Here is a 16,580-nt window from a genome sequence, read left to right as displayed (position 1 = left end):
GGGTGGAGGCTCCCATAGACCAAACTGGCAATGAGAACCCACATACTCACAGGGTACAAAGCAAAGACCAGTAGAAGGCAAGGGCTGGAGGGGTTGAGTCTGAAGAAGAGGTAGGATAGGGGGAATGAAAATTACATTCCCCCCCACCAGGATCCTGAGGGGTCTTCATGGGGAGGACCCTTGCCTCCTCCTTCTCAGGGCCTCCTTCCCAGAGTGTCAAGAAGGGAAAATTGCAGCAAGTGAGGTAACTGTGGTCTTCCAACCCCTTGGAGAGGTGGGACATGCTTAAAGAGGCTGTTTCAGCTCTGCCCTGTCAACCCCCAGCCTCCCCCACCCTTGAATAGACCTTCCCTGATTCCAAGCCATAAGCTGAATGTGTCTCCTTAAAGAATGGAGGAAACCATCTCTCTGTCTCTGGGGGAAGCTGTCTGTTTCTGAGGGGAAGTGGGGCCTGCCAACCTGGGTTCTTGGCCAGGCTTTGCCTCCAACCATGCTGTGACCCAAGACAGGCCACTTCTCCCTCACCTCGGTCATCTCATCTGCACAGTGAGCAGGCTGGACTGAACGAGCAGGTTTTACATTATTACTTTTTTAGATGTGGAGTTAGATTTATCATACAGTCTCTTACGTGCAACCCCAATACAGAAACTAGATCAAAATGGAGCCACCCTGTGTGAAAACAGATAGTGGTGATGGTTGTATAACATGATGAACGTAGTTAATGTCACTGAATTATACATGTAAAAAAATTGAAATGACAAACGTCCTCAATACCACAATAAAAAATAATAATAATAAATTTTTTAATGGAGTCACCCTGGTTGAAGGGGAATGGAGAATTCAGACCCCAGCGCGCCCTGGAGCCTGAGGCACCTCTGAGAGCATGAACTGAAAACCAGTGCCCCTGGGCCAGTGTCACCTCTGAGGGATGATCTGAAGTGGTTCCTGCAAAAACGTTTGCTTTAACTTGAATAGATACCTTTTTATGTTGATGTATGAAAAGTAAAACACACTTACAGAACGTGCAATTTCATAGGTACCTTAGTCATATAATTTTCTTTAAAAATAAATTTTAGGAAAAAAAATTTAAAAATAAATTTTAGGTAAAAAACTAGCTGATTAAAAATATTAACATGATGAACATAATGTCACTAAATGTACATGCGAAGATTGTCAAAATGGCAAATGTTTTGTTTCACCTATATTGCAATAAAAAAAGATTAATAATAATCTAGGTGGTACACAGAGAGGCCCCAAATCATGGAGGTAATACATGAATGAGGTTGGGAAATGTTGTTCTAATTTTTTACAGATATTTTCCCAGCTCTGACCTTCAGGATTTCCCAAGAGGCAGTAGGCAAGAGAGAAGGAGTAAAAATGTCAACTCTTTTTTTTTTTTCAGCTGCCCCTGGCATTTACCTCAGTCTTCCTTCCATGTCTGTGTTCTTGCCTTGACTGACTTCCCATCCGGGGGGGGGGGGGTCCAAGTGATGGGCAGGATGAGTGTGAGCAAAATGCACCCTCTCGTCCCCACAGTGGGACTCTCTCCAACATGGTGTCTCACTCTCCTTCCCTTTGTTTTCTCCCTCCCACCCCTGGACTTTTATTTACTCCCTGCACCTCCCCACATCCAGCTGAAATGAAGACCCAAAGCTCAGAAGAAAGAGCATCTTTGAAAAAATAGACCCCACAGCCCCAGCCCCCATGTCTCTTTCCAGGTTCCTGTGGCAACCAGGCAGCTATAACTCAGGGGCACAGCTGATAACACCTGCCTTGAATGGGTAGATCTCTGAGTGCCTGCAAAGTGTTCTTAAAGGGGTGTGCAAAGAATGAGGGTGCCCCCCAGCAGTCTGCGCCACTTCTGTCACGTGTCACTGGAGCAAGAGGGATTTAGGTTAGACTAGGGACAGGCAGGTCACTTGTCACAAGCAATGAGTCCCAGATATGTAGGGAACTGTCTTAGTAAGCTAGTGCTGCTATAACAGAAATACCACAAATGTGTGGCTTTGATGAACAGAAATTTATTTTCTCACAGTTTAGAAGGCTAGAAGTCCAAATTCAGGGTGCCGGCTCTAGGGGAAGGCTTTCTGTCTCTGTTGGCCCTGAGGAAGGTCCTTGTTCCTTGGTTCCTTGGTGACCTTCATGTGTTGTGGCATCTATCTTCCCCCATCTCTGCTTGCTTCTCTATGCCTAATTGCTCTTTTTATATCTCAAAGGTGACTGGCTTAAAATACACCCTGCACTGATATGGCCTCTTAACATAACAAAGAAAATCCATTCTCAAATGGGATTATAACCACAGGTATATGCTGTTGGTGCTGTGTGCCATCGAGTGGATTCTGACTCATAGTGACCCTGTAAGACAGAGTAGAACTGCCCCATAGAGTTTCTAAGGAGCAGGCTGGTGAATTCCAACTGCTGACCTTTTGGTGGGCAGCCAAGCTCTTAATCACTACACCACCTGGGCTCCAAACCACAGGTATAGGGGTTAGGATTTACAACACATTTTTGGGGGACACAGTTCAATCCATAACAGGAAGCATGCAGCACCACATGCCACCGAGGGGCCAGCAGGGAAATAGGAGGGGGCTAGTGCAGTCACTTCTAAATAAATAAGCATTTCCTCTGGATAAATGGGGAGTTTCTGCAGTATCAGCCCTTCCTTTGTCCACTTTCTAGCCAACACTAAGCTCGAGCAGACCCTCCCAGAGGGTCTGAATGCATGCATGTGCACACACGCCACAGCCAGTCATTCGGTCATGATTCAGATCTGTACTGTCGTCCAAACATTCTGTCCTTGTCTCCTTGGGAGGATTATAAACTTCTTGAAGGAATGGTTTTCTCTATTATTGGGGCCATAGAAGGTGATCCCTAAAAATGTCTCAAAGTTCATAAAATTCTATATCCTAAGGGACACCCCCAGCTGACACCTAAGAAAGTGCCTCCCCACATCACACAGCCCCCCCATGTGCATACACATACATCACACAGAATGCACCCCCAATCTCTCCACACACATCATCTTCTCCATGTGCAATCCCCGAACTCCTCTTCCATGTCCCAAGTCAAGGGTCACCTCTGTGATGCTACCTCTGTGTCAGATCCCCTCACAGTTCCCTCTCCTCCCACAGGAATCTGGCCACAACGTCTATGAGCATATTTTATTATAACGATGCTTGTCTATGTGTCTCTCCATCAGCCTATGAGTTCCTTGAGGATAAAGACTTTCCTCTTCACTTTTGTACATCCAACATCTAGCACTGGTACATAGTAGGTGCTCAATAAATGTTTGTTGAAAGGAAGAATGAATCATCACAACCACACAAGTAGGCTCCGGGCTCCTGGGAACGGGATGGATGTGCGACTGCAGAACAGGGAATGAGGCTGCGCCACGGCATCTAGGGGATCCCATCAGAGTCCCGGAAAAGCCCAGCTCTGCCCCAAGCTTTCATGTCTAGAAGCGCTTGGAACTGGAGAAGCTCAGTGGGAAAGCTGGGTGAAGTGCCAGGAGGAGCAAGGGGGGGGAAACTACCACCAGCTGAGTCACCCAGAGGGTCCAGGAAACACCATTCACTGCCCCGTGCTCCGGGCTCCCACCCTGCCCCCTTTGCTGCCACCGCCTTGCACCCCAAAGAGGCAAGTTGAGCCTCTGACCCGAGTAGATTCTGCCTAGTATTAAAACAATGACACCAGGCACCATCACACCGCACCCCTGCCACCTCCCAATACATAAGCAGCCGGGACTTGGCTCAGCCAGCTGCCTCTGCAGCCCCTTCGCCAGCCCCCTCCTCGTCCTGCTCGCCGCCGTTCTGGAGCCGGCGCACTATGCCGGTAAGGTCCAGGCTGCGCGTCAGCGTGTCCAGGAGCATCTGGTCCTTCTGGACGCCCTCCATGAACTCCTCCAGAGAGAGCTCCCCTGGGGTAGAGAGAAAGGAGGTCATGGGGGGAGGTGTTCATGGTCTTCAGCCCAGGGTCCAGAGCTGGATTCCTGCAAGGGGCCAGGACAGAGCCAACGATGGCGGAAGGGGGCCTGTGAATCGAGCAGACAGAGGGAGCCAGAGCCCAGAGTCTGGTGCAAACAAACAAACAAAAAAAAACCCCACTCATTGCGGTCTAGTCGATTCCGACTCACAGCGACCCTATAGGGTAGAACAGAACTGCCCCACAGGGTTTCCAAGGAGGGCCTGGTGGATTCCAACTGCCGACCTTTTGGTTAGCAGCCAAGCTGTCAACCACTGTGCCAACAGGGCTCCAGGTCTGGTCCAGGGGTCCCTAAAAGCCAACTCTGTGGCCGGGACAGAGGCGGATGGAGACGTGACAAGCAGAGTGCCCTCTGTGCCGCCTCCTCCCCTCCTGCCCTGGTAACTTCCCACCTCTGAAAACCCCCATCCTTGGCGACCCTCCTTCTGGTGACTCTGCATCCCTGGTTACCCCCATTATGGCGCCCTCACCATCTCCATTGACGTCGATCTTGGAGAACACTAAATCTGTGAACTCCTCCGCACTCATGGTCGAGTCGCTGCAAGGGTTAATGGCTCGAATGGCCTACCAGAGAAGGAAAAGCAGAAGTGAGGGGACCCATCCTAATTTTGTCTCAGTGGTGGGAGTGGGGACAGTGAACGCCTGTCTGGCTTCCAACAGCAGGGAGGAGTAGAGGCCAAGGTGCCGGGGCCTTAGAGCTGGGACTTAGGGTTCAGCTTCTTCAGTTGTTTGGTATAAATGAGGAAACAGGCCTAGAGAGGGGAAGGGACACAGCCCAGGTAACGCAGCTGATAAGGGCCAGACCTGCCAACGGGACTTCTAATTCTGTCTCCTTCTGAGACTGCAGTTCCGCCGGCTAAAGACACAAACGCGGGGCTGGCCCGGCCGTCTGCACCTGGAGTTACCTGGATGATGGTGAGCAGCTCATCACGGTCGATGCATCCGTTGCCGTCGACGTCGTAGAGCTTGAAGTACCAGCGCAGCTTCTGTTCCACCTTCCCCTTCAGGACCAGGCTCAACGCCGCCACATACTCCACGAAGTCAATGTAGCCGTCCTGGTGAGGGGTGTGGCCTCTGTGAGCCCCGCCCAGGCCCCGCCCATCACAGCCCTGGGCCCGGCCCCTGCCTGACCCCCGGGCTCCGCCCAGCTCAGTTCACCCTTTATTTTTCCAACTTCTCTGAGCACCTGCTACGTGTCTCATGCTGTGATAGACTTTAAGGATTCAGAATGCAGGAAGATATAACTCTGTCTTGTTGGGAGCCCAGCGTTGAGGGGTACAGACTTGAATCCTGGCCCCCCTCTTCAAAGCTGAGGGATCTGAGGCAAAAGACAATATATCTCTGTCCTTGGATTTCCTCATCTATAACAGTTTCAATAGTACCTACCTCATGGGCTTGTTGTAGGAGTAAATGAGTTCATATATGTAAAGCACTGAGAACACTCCCTGGAACATAGTACGTACTCAATAAATGTTTAGTATGCTCCCAAATAAATGTTATTACTACTGCTAATGTTACTGTAGAGGAATCACAATGTTTTTATGATATATAGTCAGCCATAACAGATTTGCACAGGTCATAGTGGAATCAGAATAGTGGGCTTCTGGGGGAGATGATGCCCAGCGGAGTCTTGGAGGAGTTGGCCATGGGGGAGGATGGGACAGTATATTCATGCTTTGGGGCCACAGTCTCCCAAATGTTCCCTGGATCATCACTCTGCTTGGCCCTGGCAGCTCTGCTCATGGGATCAGGGAAGCAGGAAATGCAGGACCTGCACGGCATCAGAGTGACACTGGGGGAGGGAAGCCTGTGTCCTGCAGAGAGGCTGAGCACTGTAAGGAAAGTAGCACTTGGACTTAGATTCCAGCCCCTGTTCCTCTGCTTACTCATGACCATGACTCTGGAACCGGGAAGTTATTGAGAGGCAGATTTGGGGTCAGTATGAGCAACTCTTTAATGCGCAGAGCGCCCCATGGTGGAATGGCCAGCCTGGTGTGATAATGAGCTCCCTGTCACGAAAGCATACAAATAGAGGCTGGAGCACTGCTTGTTAGGAATATGGCAGAGGTTGGGTGGAACAGTCTCTGAGACCTCTAGGTTCAGTGTCAGTCTTTAACCGAGCGAGACTGTAACCACTCTGAGCCCCACAATGGGTATCATGATCGTAGTGAATATATGCTTGGTGCTTTCGCACGTTCAAGGGCTTTCGCACACACCTTAGCTCATTCTGTCCTTGCCCAGCCCACCTCCCAGGATTGTTGTCAGAATGCGCCCCTATGCAACACTGCTTGGATAAGCAAGAAAACTGCTAAGGAAACTGGGGAAGGGGACAAGATATGAGGATGCTTTTGCTTTTCATTTTTTGTCTTTCTATATTGTCAGTAAGTTTTACAATGAGCTGTATTACTTTTGTAATTTGAAAAAATGATGGCTAAAAAGGACAAATGGAAAAGGTATGGGCTTTTGTGCCAGAAAGACCTGAGCCACCTCTCACGAGAAATGTGATCTTGGACAAGTCACATGACATCATTGAGCCTCTGTTTTCTCAGCTCTAAGATGGAAATGACAATATGTACTTTTCAGGATTGTGGATGGATTAGCTTCAATAAAAATAATAAGCAAACTGTATGTATAAATTTTTGTATGGGAGAAAATATTATTAAAAAAACACTAAAAAAAATAATAAGCAAAACTATTTTTTGAGTGCTTCCTAGGCTGAGCACTTTATACGTTTTACTCATTTACTTTCACACCTCTCCTGGAAGTGGTTATTTCCCTCCTCATTTTCAGATGAAAAGGCTGAAATCGAGAGAGGTTAGGTCACACAGAAGGCGCCCTGGTGGTGCAATGGATAAGTGCTCGGCTGCTAACTGAAAGGTCGGCGCTTTGAATCCACCAGCAGCTAATGAATGACTAAGCCTTGCCTAGAAACTGGGTCTCCTAAATCCTACCAGCACACAAATGCAAGAATGGAAGATTTACATTGATTTGTGTGCACCTGTGTGCACCTGGCTGCCAGGCACAGCCAACCTCAGGCAAAATTTTGAAGTAAGCAAAGCGTATGCTTTTCCCTCAGGTCACACTCCCCACTCACACAGCTGTACCCCCAACCCTGCCCCTCTGCTATAGTAGGCTAGGATACAACTATCTTCTAACTCAGGGGCTGGCAAACATTTTCTGTAAAGGGCCCCATAGTAAGTATTATAGGCTCTGCGGGCCATACGGTCTCTGTCACTGCTACTCAACTCTGCCACTGTAGTGTGAAAGCAGCCATAGACCAGACGTAAATGAACGGGTGTCATGTGTTCTAATAAAACTTCATTTACACTTTGGGAACACTGAGCTTCTGTTAAGTGTCATGGAAAAATTTGGGAAATGATAGCGGTGATGGTTGTACAACATGATGAATCTGACCTGTAAAAAAAGTTGAAATGGCAAATGTTTTCTTTTATATACATACCCAACATAGTTAAACAAAACAAAACCTTCATTTATAAAATCAGGCTCACTGGCTGTAGTTTGTCCACTCCTGTTAACTCCTCTGCATTAAAACTTGCGATCCTGTGTTCTGTCTCCTAGCCAGCCTGCTGGACTGCCCTGTGCTAACGACAGCGAATCAAGGCAACGCTGCCCAAGGTGTGACTGTGTCCACAGGAGTATATGAAGCACTTTAGGTGTTCCAAGACATTCTTTATTTTAATAATGACATATTTAAATTAATGTGTATTATAAAATGTAAGGAGCCCTAGTGGTGCCGTGGTGAAGCATTCAGCTGCTAACCTAAAGATTGGCAGTTTGAATCCATGAGCCACTCCTTGGAAATTGTATGGGGCAATTCTACTCTGTTCTCTAGGGTTGCTATGAGTCAGAATCAACTCTATGGCAATGGGCTTGGGTTTTATTATAACATGTATAGGTGGCCCATAAAACTCGTGATTTCTCATATACTCATTCATTCATACAACAATTTTTATTGAGTGTCTACCATGTTCCAGGCACTGTTCTAGGTGCTGGGGACACAGACAGGAGTCCCTGCTCTGATGGAGCTCCCATTCCAGCAGGAGGAAACAGACAATAAACATAATGGCTAAATGTTACATAGTATAGTGTATTAGAAGTCATGATCCATAGGGCTTTCATTCATTTCATTTCATTCGTTCAGCACTTTATTTTGTTATACATAAGGTCACCATGAGTCAGAACTGACTCGACAGCAACTAATAACAGCACAAAACCAAAACCAGTTGCCATTGAATTGACTCCGATTCACAGCAACCCCATGTGTGTCAAGGTAGAACTGTGTTCCATGGGGTTTTCGGTTTTTGGAAGTAGATTGCCAGGTCTTTCTTCTTCCAAGGAGTCTCTGGGCGAACTTGAATCTCCAACCTTCCAGTTAACAACCCAGGGCATTAACTGTTTGTACCACCCAGGGGTGAGAGCGAGGCCCATTTTAAATAGTCAGGGCAGGTGTTAGTGAGGAAACATCTGAGCAGAGACTTACAAGGAGGGGAAAGTGTGAGCCAAGCAGAATTCTGGGGGAAGAGGGTCCCAGGCAGCACAAAGGCCCTAAGAGAGAGAGATTTATGGAGGCCAGGTTGGGTAGAAACAGGAAATTGATTCACTTTCAATTGAAGAAAAGGATCAGTTTGGGACAATACAGGTGGCCCTTAGATGTGACAAAAAATCGAAGAGATGCATATGAATTACTCAGGTTAGACAAATGCAGGGTTTATGGGTTGCCCCTCCCTGGCGTCATATGTGTGATTTTAGAGGGCTTTCTGGAGACATGTCTTGACCCAAAGAACGAGTTTCCTTGGCCGAGAGAGGATGAGATATTTACAAGTGTGTTTGGAGGTAAGGTGGCGGGGCTTAACCATCGGATCCTCCCCGTCCTGTCAAGGAGTTATTGCATTTCTGGAGCACTTTGAGGGTCCAGTGTGATGACTCCATCCTTCTTGGTCTCCATATTACGGACTCCAGCACTATGCTCCCCAGTGCCCCCTTCAGGAAAGCCCTCAAGCACCAGGATGCTGCCCTTGAGGCTGAGACTCAAAGCCCATAATCTGCTTTGGCCCCTGGCCTCAAACATTAGTGAGTTTTAAATAGCCCCTGAATTTACTGAACAGGTTGAGATTGGAGGACTCCCCAAGACTATTGTCCTAAGATACTCTTTAAATCTTGAACTGAAACAAGCTCCTGAGCTCACCTTTTAGCTAAGTAACATATTGGCCCACAAAATAAAGACTATCACCCACGAGTACTGTGCTTCTTTAAAAAATCATCTATATGAGACCAAACAGTCAACAATTACTTTAAAACAAAGATGAGAAGGTAGGGGGACATGGAAACCAGATTAATGGAAACAGAGCAACCAGAATGGAAATAACAAGAATGTTCCCACATTGTGAAGAATGTAACCAATGTCACTGAACAATTTGTGTAGAAGTTCTTGAATGGGAAACTAAACTGCTGTGTAAACCATCACCAGAAGAATCACAATAAAATCTCATTTACTACTACTACTAATAAATAAATAGCTCCTAAACCTAGCTTTCCCTCATAGCCCCGTGGTGTTTGGAGCATCTGGGCAATGAGAGGAGCCTCTTCCAGGGGCGGTGGGCACAGGGCAGTGCTTCATCCCATCTTCACCCTTCCAACTGGAGGCTGCAGTGGGTCCCACTGAGGTGGGGAGCTGGGTTTGTGGTGTGAGTTTTTCAACCACTACTACTTCTTGACTAAATTGCTCCAAACGGAAAATTTGCCATTAAAAACCAACAAACGCTGAATTGTACATGCAGAAATTGTTGAAGTGGTGTATGTTCTCCTGTGTATATTCTCAACAACAACACAAATAAACAAATTAATTAATTCAACTAACAAAAAGAAAAAGTTCTACTCTGACATACATGAGAAAAAAAAGAAAACCAACAAACACCTTAGCCGATTCTTCCAACACCCATGACAGGTCCAGGTGTGTAAGCTGAGGCTGAGAGGGGAGCAATGAGCTCAAGGTCACCCAGCTGATAAAAACTAGGGGCCTGAACTCACAATTCCCAATTGCCCTTTCAGCATCACCTCTTGCTTATCAAAAGTCATTGCCCAATGAGTCCAATGACAGATGCAATTTGACCACTGAGTGGACCTTCATACTTACTTGAGAGAAAAGATGAAACTGAGTCACTGGGTATTTCAGAGTTGGAGTAACCTGGATTGTCCAATGACCAGACAACCCTGCCTGTCCCCAGTTCCTGAGTCCACAGAACAACCTGGGTGACCCAAGTAACGTGGACCTGCCCACTCCAGGCCAGCGGGGGCTGAAAACTCATCACCCTGCTTCCTCTCCTCTCTACCCCCCAACCCCCGCCTTGCACCTTAGGCATCCTTGTGAGCATAAAACACTCTGGGCAAAAGTACCCCATACAGTGTCAAGCACATAGTAGGTTCTCAACGATTCTTTTATAAGCATCCATTTGTTTTGGAGTAAACCGAGATGTACGTGGGGAAGAGGCAGAGGAAGCCATTATATTCAGCCTCCGATAATACTAATTTGTGGATTTCTCTGTCTTCTCATTCGGCTGCTAACTGAAAGGTTGGAAGTTCAAGTCCACCCTAAGGTGCCTTGGAAGAAAGGTCTGGCAACCTACTTCTGAAAAACCAGCTTGAAAACCCTATGGAGCACAGTTCTTCTCTAACACATATGGGATCATCACGAGTCAGAGCTTACTTAACAGCAACTTTTTTTCTTTTTTTCCTCTGTTTTCCCCTAGGAAGTAGGGGCAGGGACAAGGCCTGATTCATTTCTGAATCCCCAGTGCCTGATACACTGTAGGGGTTCAACAAACATTGTTGTTGTGTGCCGTTGAGTCGATTTTAACTCAGAGCAAGCCCGTGTGACAGAGTAGAACTGCCCCATAGGGTCTCCTAGGCTATAATATTTATGGGGGCAGATTGCCAGGTCTTTTCTCCCACGGAGCAGCTGGTAGCCCGAGGAGTGGCTGGTGGGTCGGAACCCCTGATCTTTTAGTTAGCAGCCGAGTGCTAATCAGGGCTCCTTCAACAAACATGAGATAAAACTCAATCATCCCTAATGTCGAAATCGACCTCTCAAGTAAACAAATACAGTAACTGTGTAAATGAAGTCTCTCCTTCAGTGGGCACCTCTGTTCTCTACCTGCTCCTCTGGAGTCCCCCCACCCTCCCCGGGCTCTGCTCACCTTGTTAAAGTCAAAGGTTTCAAACATCTGCTCCACGTACTGGCTGGACGACGGGCTCAGGTTCTTGAGGCCAAAGAACTGGCGGAACTCATAGAGGGTGAGCTGGCCCGAGGGGCACTCAGTCATGAACTTCTTGTACCACTGGTGGCACTCAGTGCTGCTCAGCTCCTCCACCGTCTTCCCCTCCATCACGTTGCCCATTGCTCAGGCCCTCGAGAGGCTGACGCCCAAGATGCACAGGTCCTTTTCCCGGCTGCTCCCTGCAAAATGGCTTCTTGGCCTTCAAAGACTCAGGTCTGAGCAAAGAAGAGCCTAAGGAATCAGACTGTGCAGAGAAATGTCTGAAGAAGATGAGCAGAGAGGAGAAGGAAATGGAGGGCTGTGTAAGCCACACTCAAATCCAGGAGATGCTGGAGAACCGGTGTTAAAAGTCCCCACTGAATCTTTTGACAGCCAATGAGGACTGCACCCTGGGGGAGAGGAGTGAAAATAGAACAAAGCTTAAAGAAGGAGAGGCCTGGGATTAGGGCCTTTAGCTGGTAGGTGAGAGGATTTTCTTACCCAGTTTGCAATCTCCTAATCCCTTCTTAATGAGTCCCCGTGGTGCAGAGGTTAAGCCCTTGGCTACTAACCGAAAAGTTGGCAGTTTGAACCCACCAGCCGCTCTGCAGGAGAACCATGTGGCAGTCAGCTTCTGTAAAGATTGTTGTTGTTGTTGTTAGATGCTGTCAAGTCAGTTCCGACTCATAGCAACCCTGTGTGCATTGCCCAGTCCTGCGCCACTCTCACAATCATTGCTGTCTTTGAGCCCATTGTTGCAGCCACTGTGTCAATCCATCTCGTAGAAAGTCTTCTTTTTCAATGACCCTCTACTTTACCAAGCATGAGGTCCTTCTCCAGAGACTGGTCCCTCCTGATAACAAAAGTTATGTCCAAAAGTATGTGAGACAAAGTCTCACTATCCTTGTTTCTAAAGAACTTTCTGGCTGTACTTATTCCAAGACAAACTTGTTTGTTCTTCTGGAAGTCCGTAGTATATTCAATATTCTTTGCCAAAACCGTAATTCAAATGCATCTTTCTCTTCCGTCTTCCTTACTCATTGTCCAGCTTTCACATGCATATGAGGCGATTGAAAACACCATGGCTTGGGTCAGGCGCACCTTAGTCCTCCAAGTGACATCTTTGCTTTTTAACACTTTAAAGTGGTCTTTTGCAGCAGATTTGCCCAATGCAATACATCATTTGATTTCCTGACTGCTGCTTTCATGGCACTGATTGTGGATCCAAGTAAAATGAAATCCTTGACAACTTCAACTTCTCCATTTATCATGATGTTGCTTATCGGTCCAGTTGTGAGGATTTTTGTTTTCTTTACTTTGAGATGTAATCCATACTGAAGGCTGTAGTCTTTGATCTTCATCTGTAAGTGCTTCAAGCTCTCCTTCAGCAAGGAAGGTTGCATCACCTGCACATCGCAGGCTGTTAACGAGTCTTCCTTCAGTCCTGACGCTGCTTTCTTCATCATATAGTCCAGCTTCTCTGATTATTTTTTCAGCATACAGATTGAATAAGTATGATGAAACGATACAACCTTGATGCACACTTTTCTTGATTTTAAACCATGCAGTATCCCCTTGTTCTATCTGAACGACTGCCTCTTGGTCCATGTACAGGTTCTGCATAAACATAAGTATGTGTTCTGGAATTCCCATTCTTCACAATATTATCCGTAATTTTTATGATCCACACAGTTGAATTCCTTTGCGTAGTCAATAAAACCGGTAAACATTTTTCTGGTATCCTCTTCTTTCAGCCAAGATCCATCTGACATCAGCAATGATATTCCTCTTTCCACGTCCTCTTCTGAATCCAGCTTGAATTTCTGGCAGTTCCCTGTTGATGTACTGCTGCAACTGTTTTTGAGTTATCTTCAGCAAAATTTTACTTGCGTGTGATATTAGTGATATTGTTAGATAATTTCCCTATTCGGTTGATCAACTTTCTTTGGAATGGGCACAAATATGGATCCCTTCCAGTCGGTTGGCCAGGTAGCTGTTTTCCAAATTTCTTGGCATAGACAAGACAGTTGAACATCTCAACTGGTATTCTGTCAGCTCCTGGAGCCTTGTTTTTTGCCAATGCCTTCCGTGCAGCTTGGACTTCTTCCTTCAGAACCATCAGTTCTTGATCATATGCTGCCTCCTGAAATGTTTGAACATCGACCAAATTTTTTGGTACAGTGACCCTGTGTTCCTTGCATCTTCTTTTGAAACTTCCTGTGTCGTTTAGTATTTTGCCCATAGAATCCTTCCATATTGCAGCTCGAGGTTTGAATTTTTTCTTCAGTGCTTTCAGCTTGAGAAATGCCAAGCATGTTCTTCCCTTTTGGTTTTCTAACTCCAGGTCTTTGAGCATTTCACTATAATACTTTGCTCTGTCGTCTCAAGCCACCCTTTGAAATTCTTCGTTTAGCTGTTTTACGTCATCATTTCTTCCATTCGCTTTAGCTACTCTCCTATCAAGAATAAGTTTCAGAGTCTCTTCTAACAACCATTTTGGTCTTTTCTTTCTTTCCAGTCTTTTTAATGACCTCTTGCATTCTTCATGTATGATGTCCTTGATGTCATCCCACAACTCGTCTGGTCTTTGGTCATTAGTGTTCAATGCATCAATGTATTCTTGAGACGGACTCTAAATTCAGGTGGGATATACTCAAGGTCATACTTTGGCTCTCATGGACTTGTTTTAATTTTCTTCAGCTTCAACTTGAACTTGCATACAAGCAGTTGATGGTCTGTTCCACAGTCGGCCCCTGGCCTTGTTCTGACTGATGATATTGAACTTCTCATTGTCTCTTGCCACAGATGTAGTCGATTTGATTCCTCTGTATTCTGTTTGGTGAGGTCCACATGTACTGTTGCCATTTATGTTGCTCAAAAAAGGTATTTTCGAGTTAGTCTTGCAAAATTCTAACATGCAATCCCTGGCATTGTTTCTATCACCAGGGCCATATTTTCCAACTACTGATTCTTCTTGTTTCCAGCGTTTGCATTCCAATCACCAGTAATTATCCATGCATCTTGATTGCATGATTGATCAATTTCAGACTGCAGAAGTTGGTAAAAATCTTCAATTTCTTCATCTTTGGCATTAGCGGTTGGTGCGCAAATTTGAATAATAGTCGTATTAACTGGTCTTCCTTGTAAGCCTATGGATATTGTCATGGATTGAATTGTGTCCCTCAAAAATATCTGTCAACTTGGATAGGTCATGATTCCCAGTATTGTATGATTGTGTAATCTGATGTGATTTCCTTATGTGTTGTAAAATCAATCACTATGATCTAATAAGATGGACTAGCTGCAGTTATACTGATGAGGTATACAAGATTGGATAGTGTCTTAAGCAAATTCCTTTTGAGATATAAAAGAGAAAGTGAACAGAGACACATGGGAACCTCATACCACCAAGAAAGCAGCTCCGGGAGCAGAGCACGTCTTTTGGACCCGAGGTTCCTGTGCAGAGAAGCTCCCGAACCAAGAGAAGACTGATGCATTACAAGGACCTTCCTCCAGAGCCAACAGAGAGTGAAAGCCTTCCCCTGGAGCTGATGCCTTGAAATCAGACTTGTAGCCTACTAGACTGTGAGAGAATAAATTTCTCTTTGTTAAAGCCATCCACTTGTGGTATTTCTGTTATAGCAGCACTAGACGACTAAGACAGATATTATCCTATCACTGACAGAGTTGTATTTCAGGATAGATCTTGAAATGGTCTTTTTGACAATAAATGCGATGTCATTCCTCTTCAATTTGGCATTCCTGGCCAAGTAAACCATATGGTTGTCCGATTCAAAATGGCCAATACCAGTCCATTTCAGCACACTAGTGCCTAGGATATCAATCTTCAAGCTTTCCAATTCATTTTTCACAACTGCCAATTTTCCTAGATTTGTACTTTGTACGTTCCATGTTCCAATGAATAATGGATGTTTGCAGCTGTTTCTTCTCATTTTGAGTCATGCCACATCAGCAAATGAAGGTCCTGAAAGCTTGATTCCATCCACATCATTCAGGTTGACTCTACTTTGAGGAGGCAGCTCTTCCCCAGTCGTATTTTGAGTGCCTTCCAACCTGAGGGGCTCGTCTTCCGGCACTATATCAGACAATGTTCCACTGCTATTCATAAGGTTTTCACTGGCTAATTTTTTTAGAAGTAGATGGCCAGGTCCTTCTTCCTAGTCTGTCTTAGTCTGGAAGCTGCACTGAAACCTGTTCACCATGAGGGACCCTGCTGGTGTTTGAATACCGATAACATAGCTTCCAGTATCACAGCAACACGCAAGCCACCACAGTATAACAAGCTGACAGACGAGTGGTGATCGTAAAGATTGCAGCCTTGGAAATCCTATGGGGCAGTTCTGTTCTGTCCTACGTGGTTGCTGAGTTGGAATTTGCTCAGTGGTAAAGGGTTTACAGGTAATCTCTCCTGCCAGGACAGAACGGGTAGCTGGCCAGCTTGCTTCTGGCTTTGAGCAGGTTCACAAGGTTCTGGTTCCTTCCTTCAGACGTGGATTTGAGGTTCATATAAGATAGAGTTGGTTCCTCTTCCAGAGCTGGGCCAATTGTGGACTCTTGGCCGGCCTGCTGTGTACAGTTATCCAAGTTGCACACTGAACTTGGCCATTATAACTGAGGAGGTTCCAATCACACCACAGATATGCTAACATATGAGAGCACCTGGGTGGATGTAGAGTTTCTGGGCTACCAAGACAAGTCCTGAGTAACTGGAGGGCATCCCCTCCTACATAAACCCACACAGGTACATGTAGCCACACATACTCACAGGCCCTGTCCTTACCACGCTGATGTTCCTTGAGGTTGTATCTCTCCCAGCCTGGGAGTCTTGAATTCAAACCCCCCTCCCCGCATCTGACTCTGAACCTGACACCATTACCTCCCAGAGGAATGGGGGGATGTGCAGGCATTGAGTATGTGCCCTGATTCCCTGGGTTGTGAGTATATGAATGAAAGTGTGGGTGCAGCTGTTACCTGCTGGTCCCAGAAAGCTCCCAGGCGGAGCCTAGGGGCCTGTCTATGCAGCAGCAGCTTTCTCTGGTCCCTAGCGGGATGTCTACTCTCTGGCCATAGACTTTAAAGAAGTTTCACTTATAGAACAGCCATTCAGGTGTATTTAAACTGAGAAATTCCAGAGCCAGCACTCACCCAACCATCCCCCTTCCTCTTGTTTCCCTCCCTCCTACATATGTGGGCCAGGCCCAGTCACTTAACTCAGCCAGAAGGAACACCACCACATTCCTACTCTCCCCAGTGGGGCTTTGGACACTTGTTTGAGTTGTGCACTAATGCACTAACATAAAAGTG

At 46.3% G+C, this 16,580-nt stretch overlaps 1 protein-coding gene across 1 annotated transcript; it reads right to left on the bottom strand.

Moving 5' to 3' along the window:
• Nucleotides 1–3,748: 3,748 nt before the first annotated feature.
• Nucleotides 3,749–11,419, bottom strand: GUCA1A (guanylate cyclase activator 1A). The gene is made up of 4 exons (XM_004379454.1): nt 11,196–11,419; nt 4,887–5,036; nt 4,452–4,545; nt 3,749–3,916 (listed from the first exon to the last, which is right to left on the bottom strand). The coding sequence occupies exons 1-4, from the start codon at nt 11,394–11,396 to the stop codon at nt 3,750–3,752; spliced, it is 612 nt and encodes a 203-aa protein (XP_004379511.1). The 5' UTR covers nt 11,397–11,419; the 3' UTR covers nt 3,749.
• Nucleotides 11,420–16,580: the final 5,161 nt, after the last annotated feature.

The sequence above is a fragment of the Trichechus manatus genome, unplaced genomic scaffold (genome assembly GCF_000243295.1).
Source record: "Trichechus manatus latirostris isolate Lorelei unplaced genomic scaffold, TriManLat1.0 scaffold00065, whole genome shotgun sequence".
Lineage (NCBI taxonomy): Eukaryota > Metazoa > Chordata > Mammalia > Sirenia > Trichechidae > Trichechus > Trichechus manatus.
Note: the sequence above shows the minus strand (reverse complement) of the source record. Positions and strands in the feature narration are given on the sequence as shown.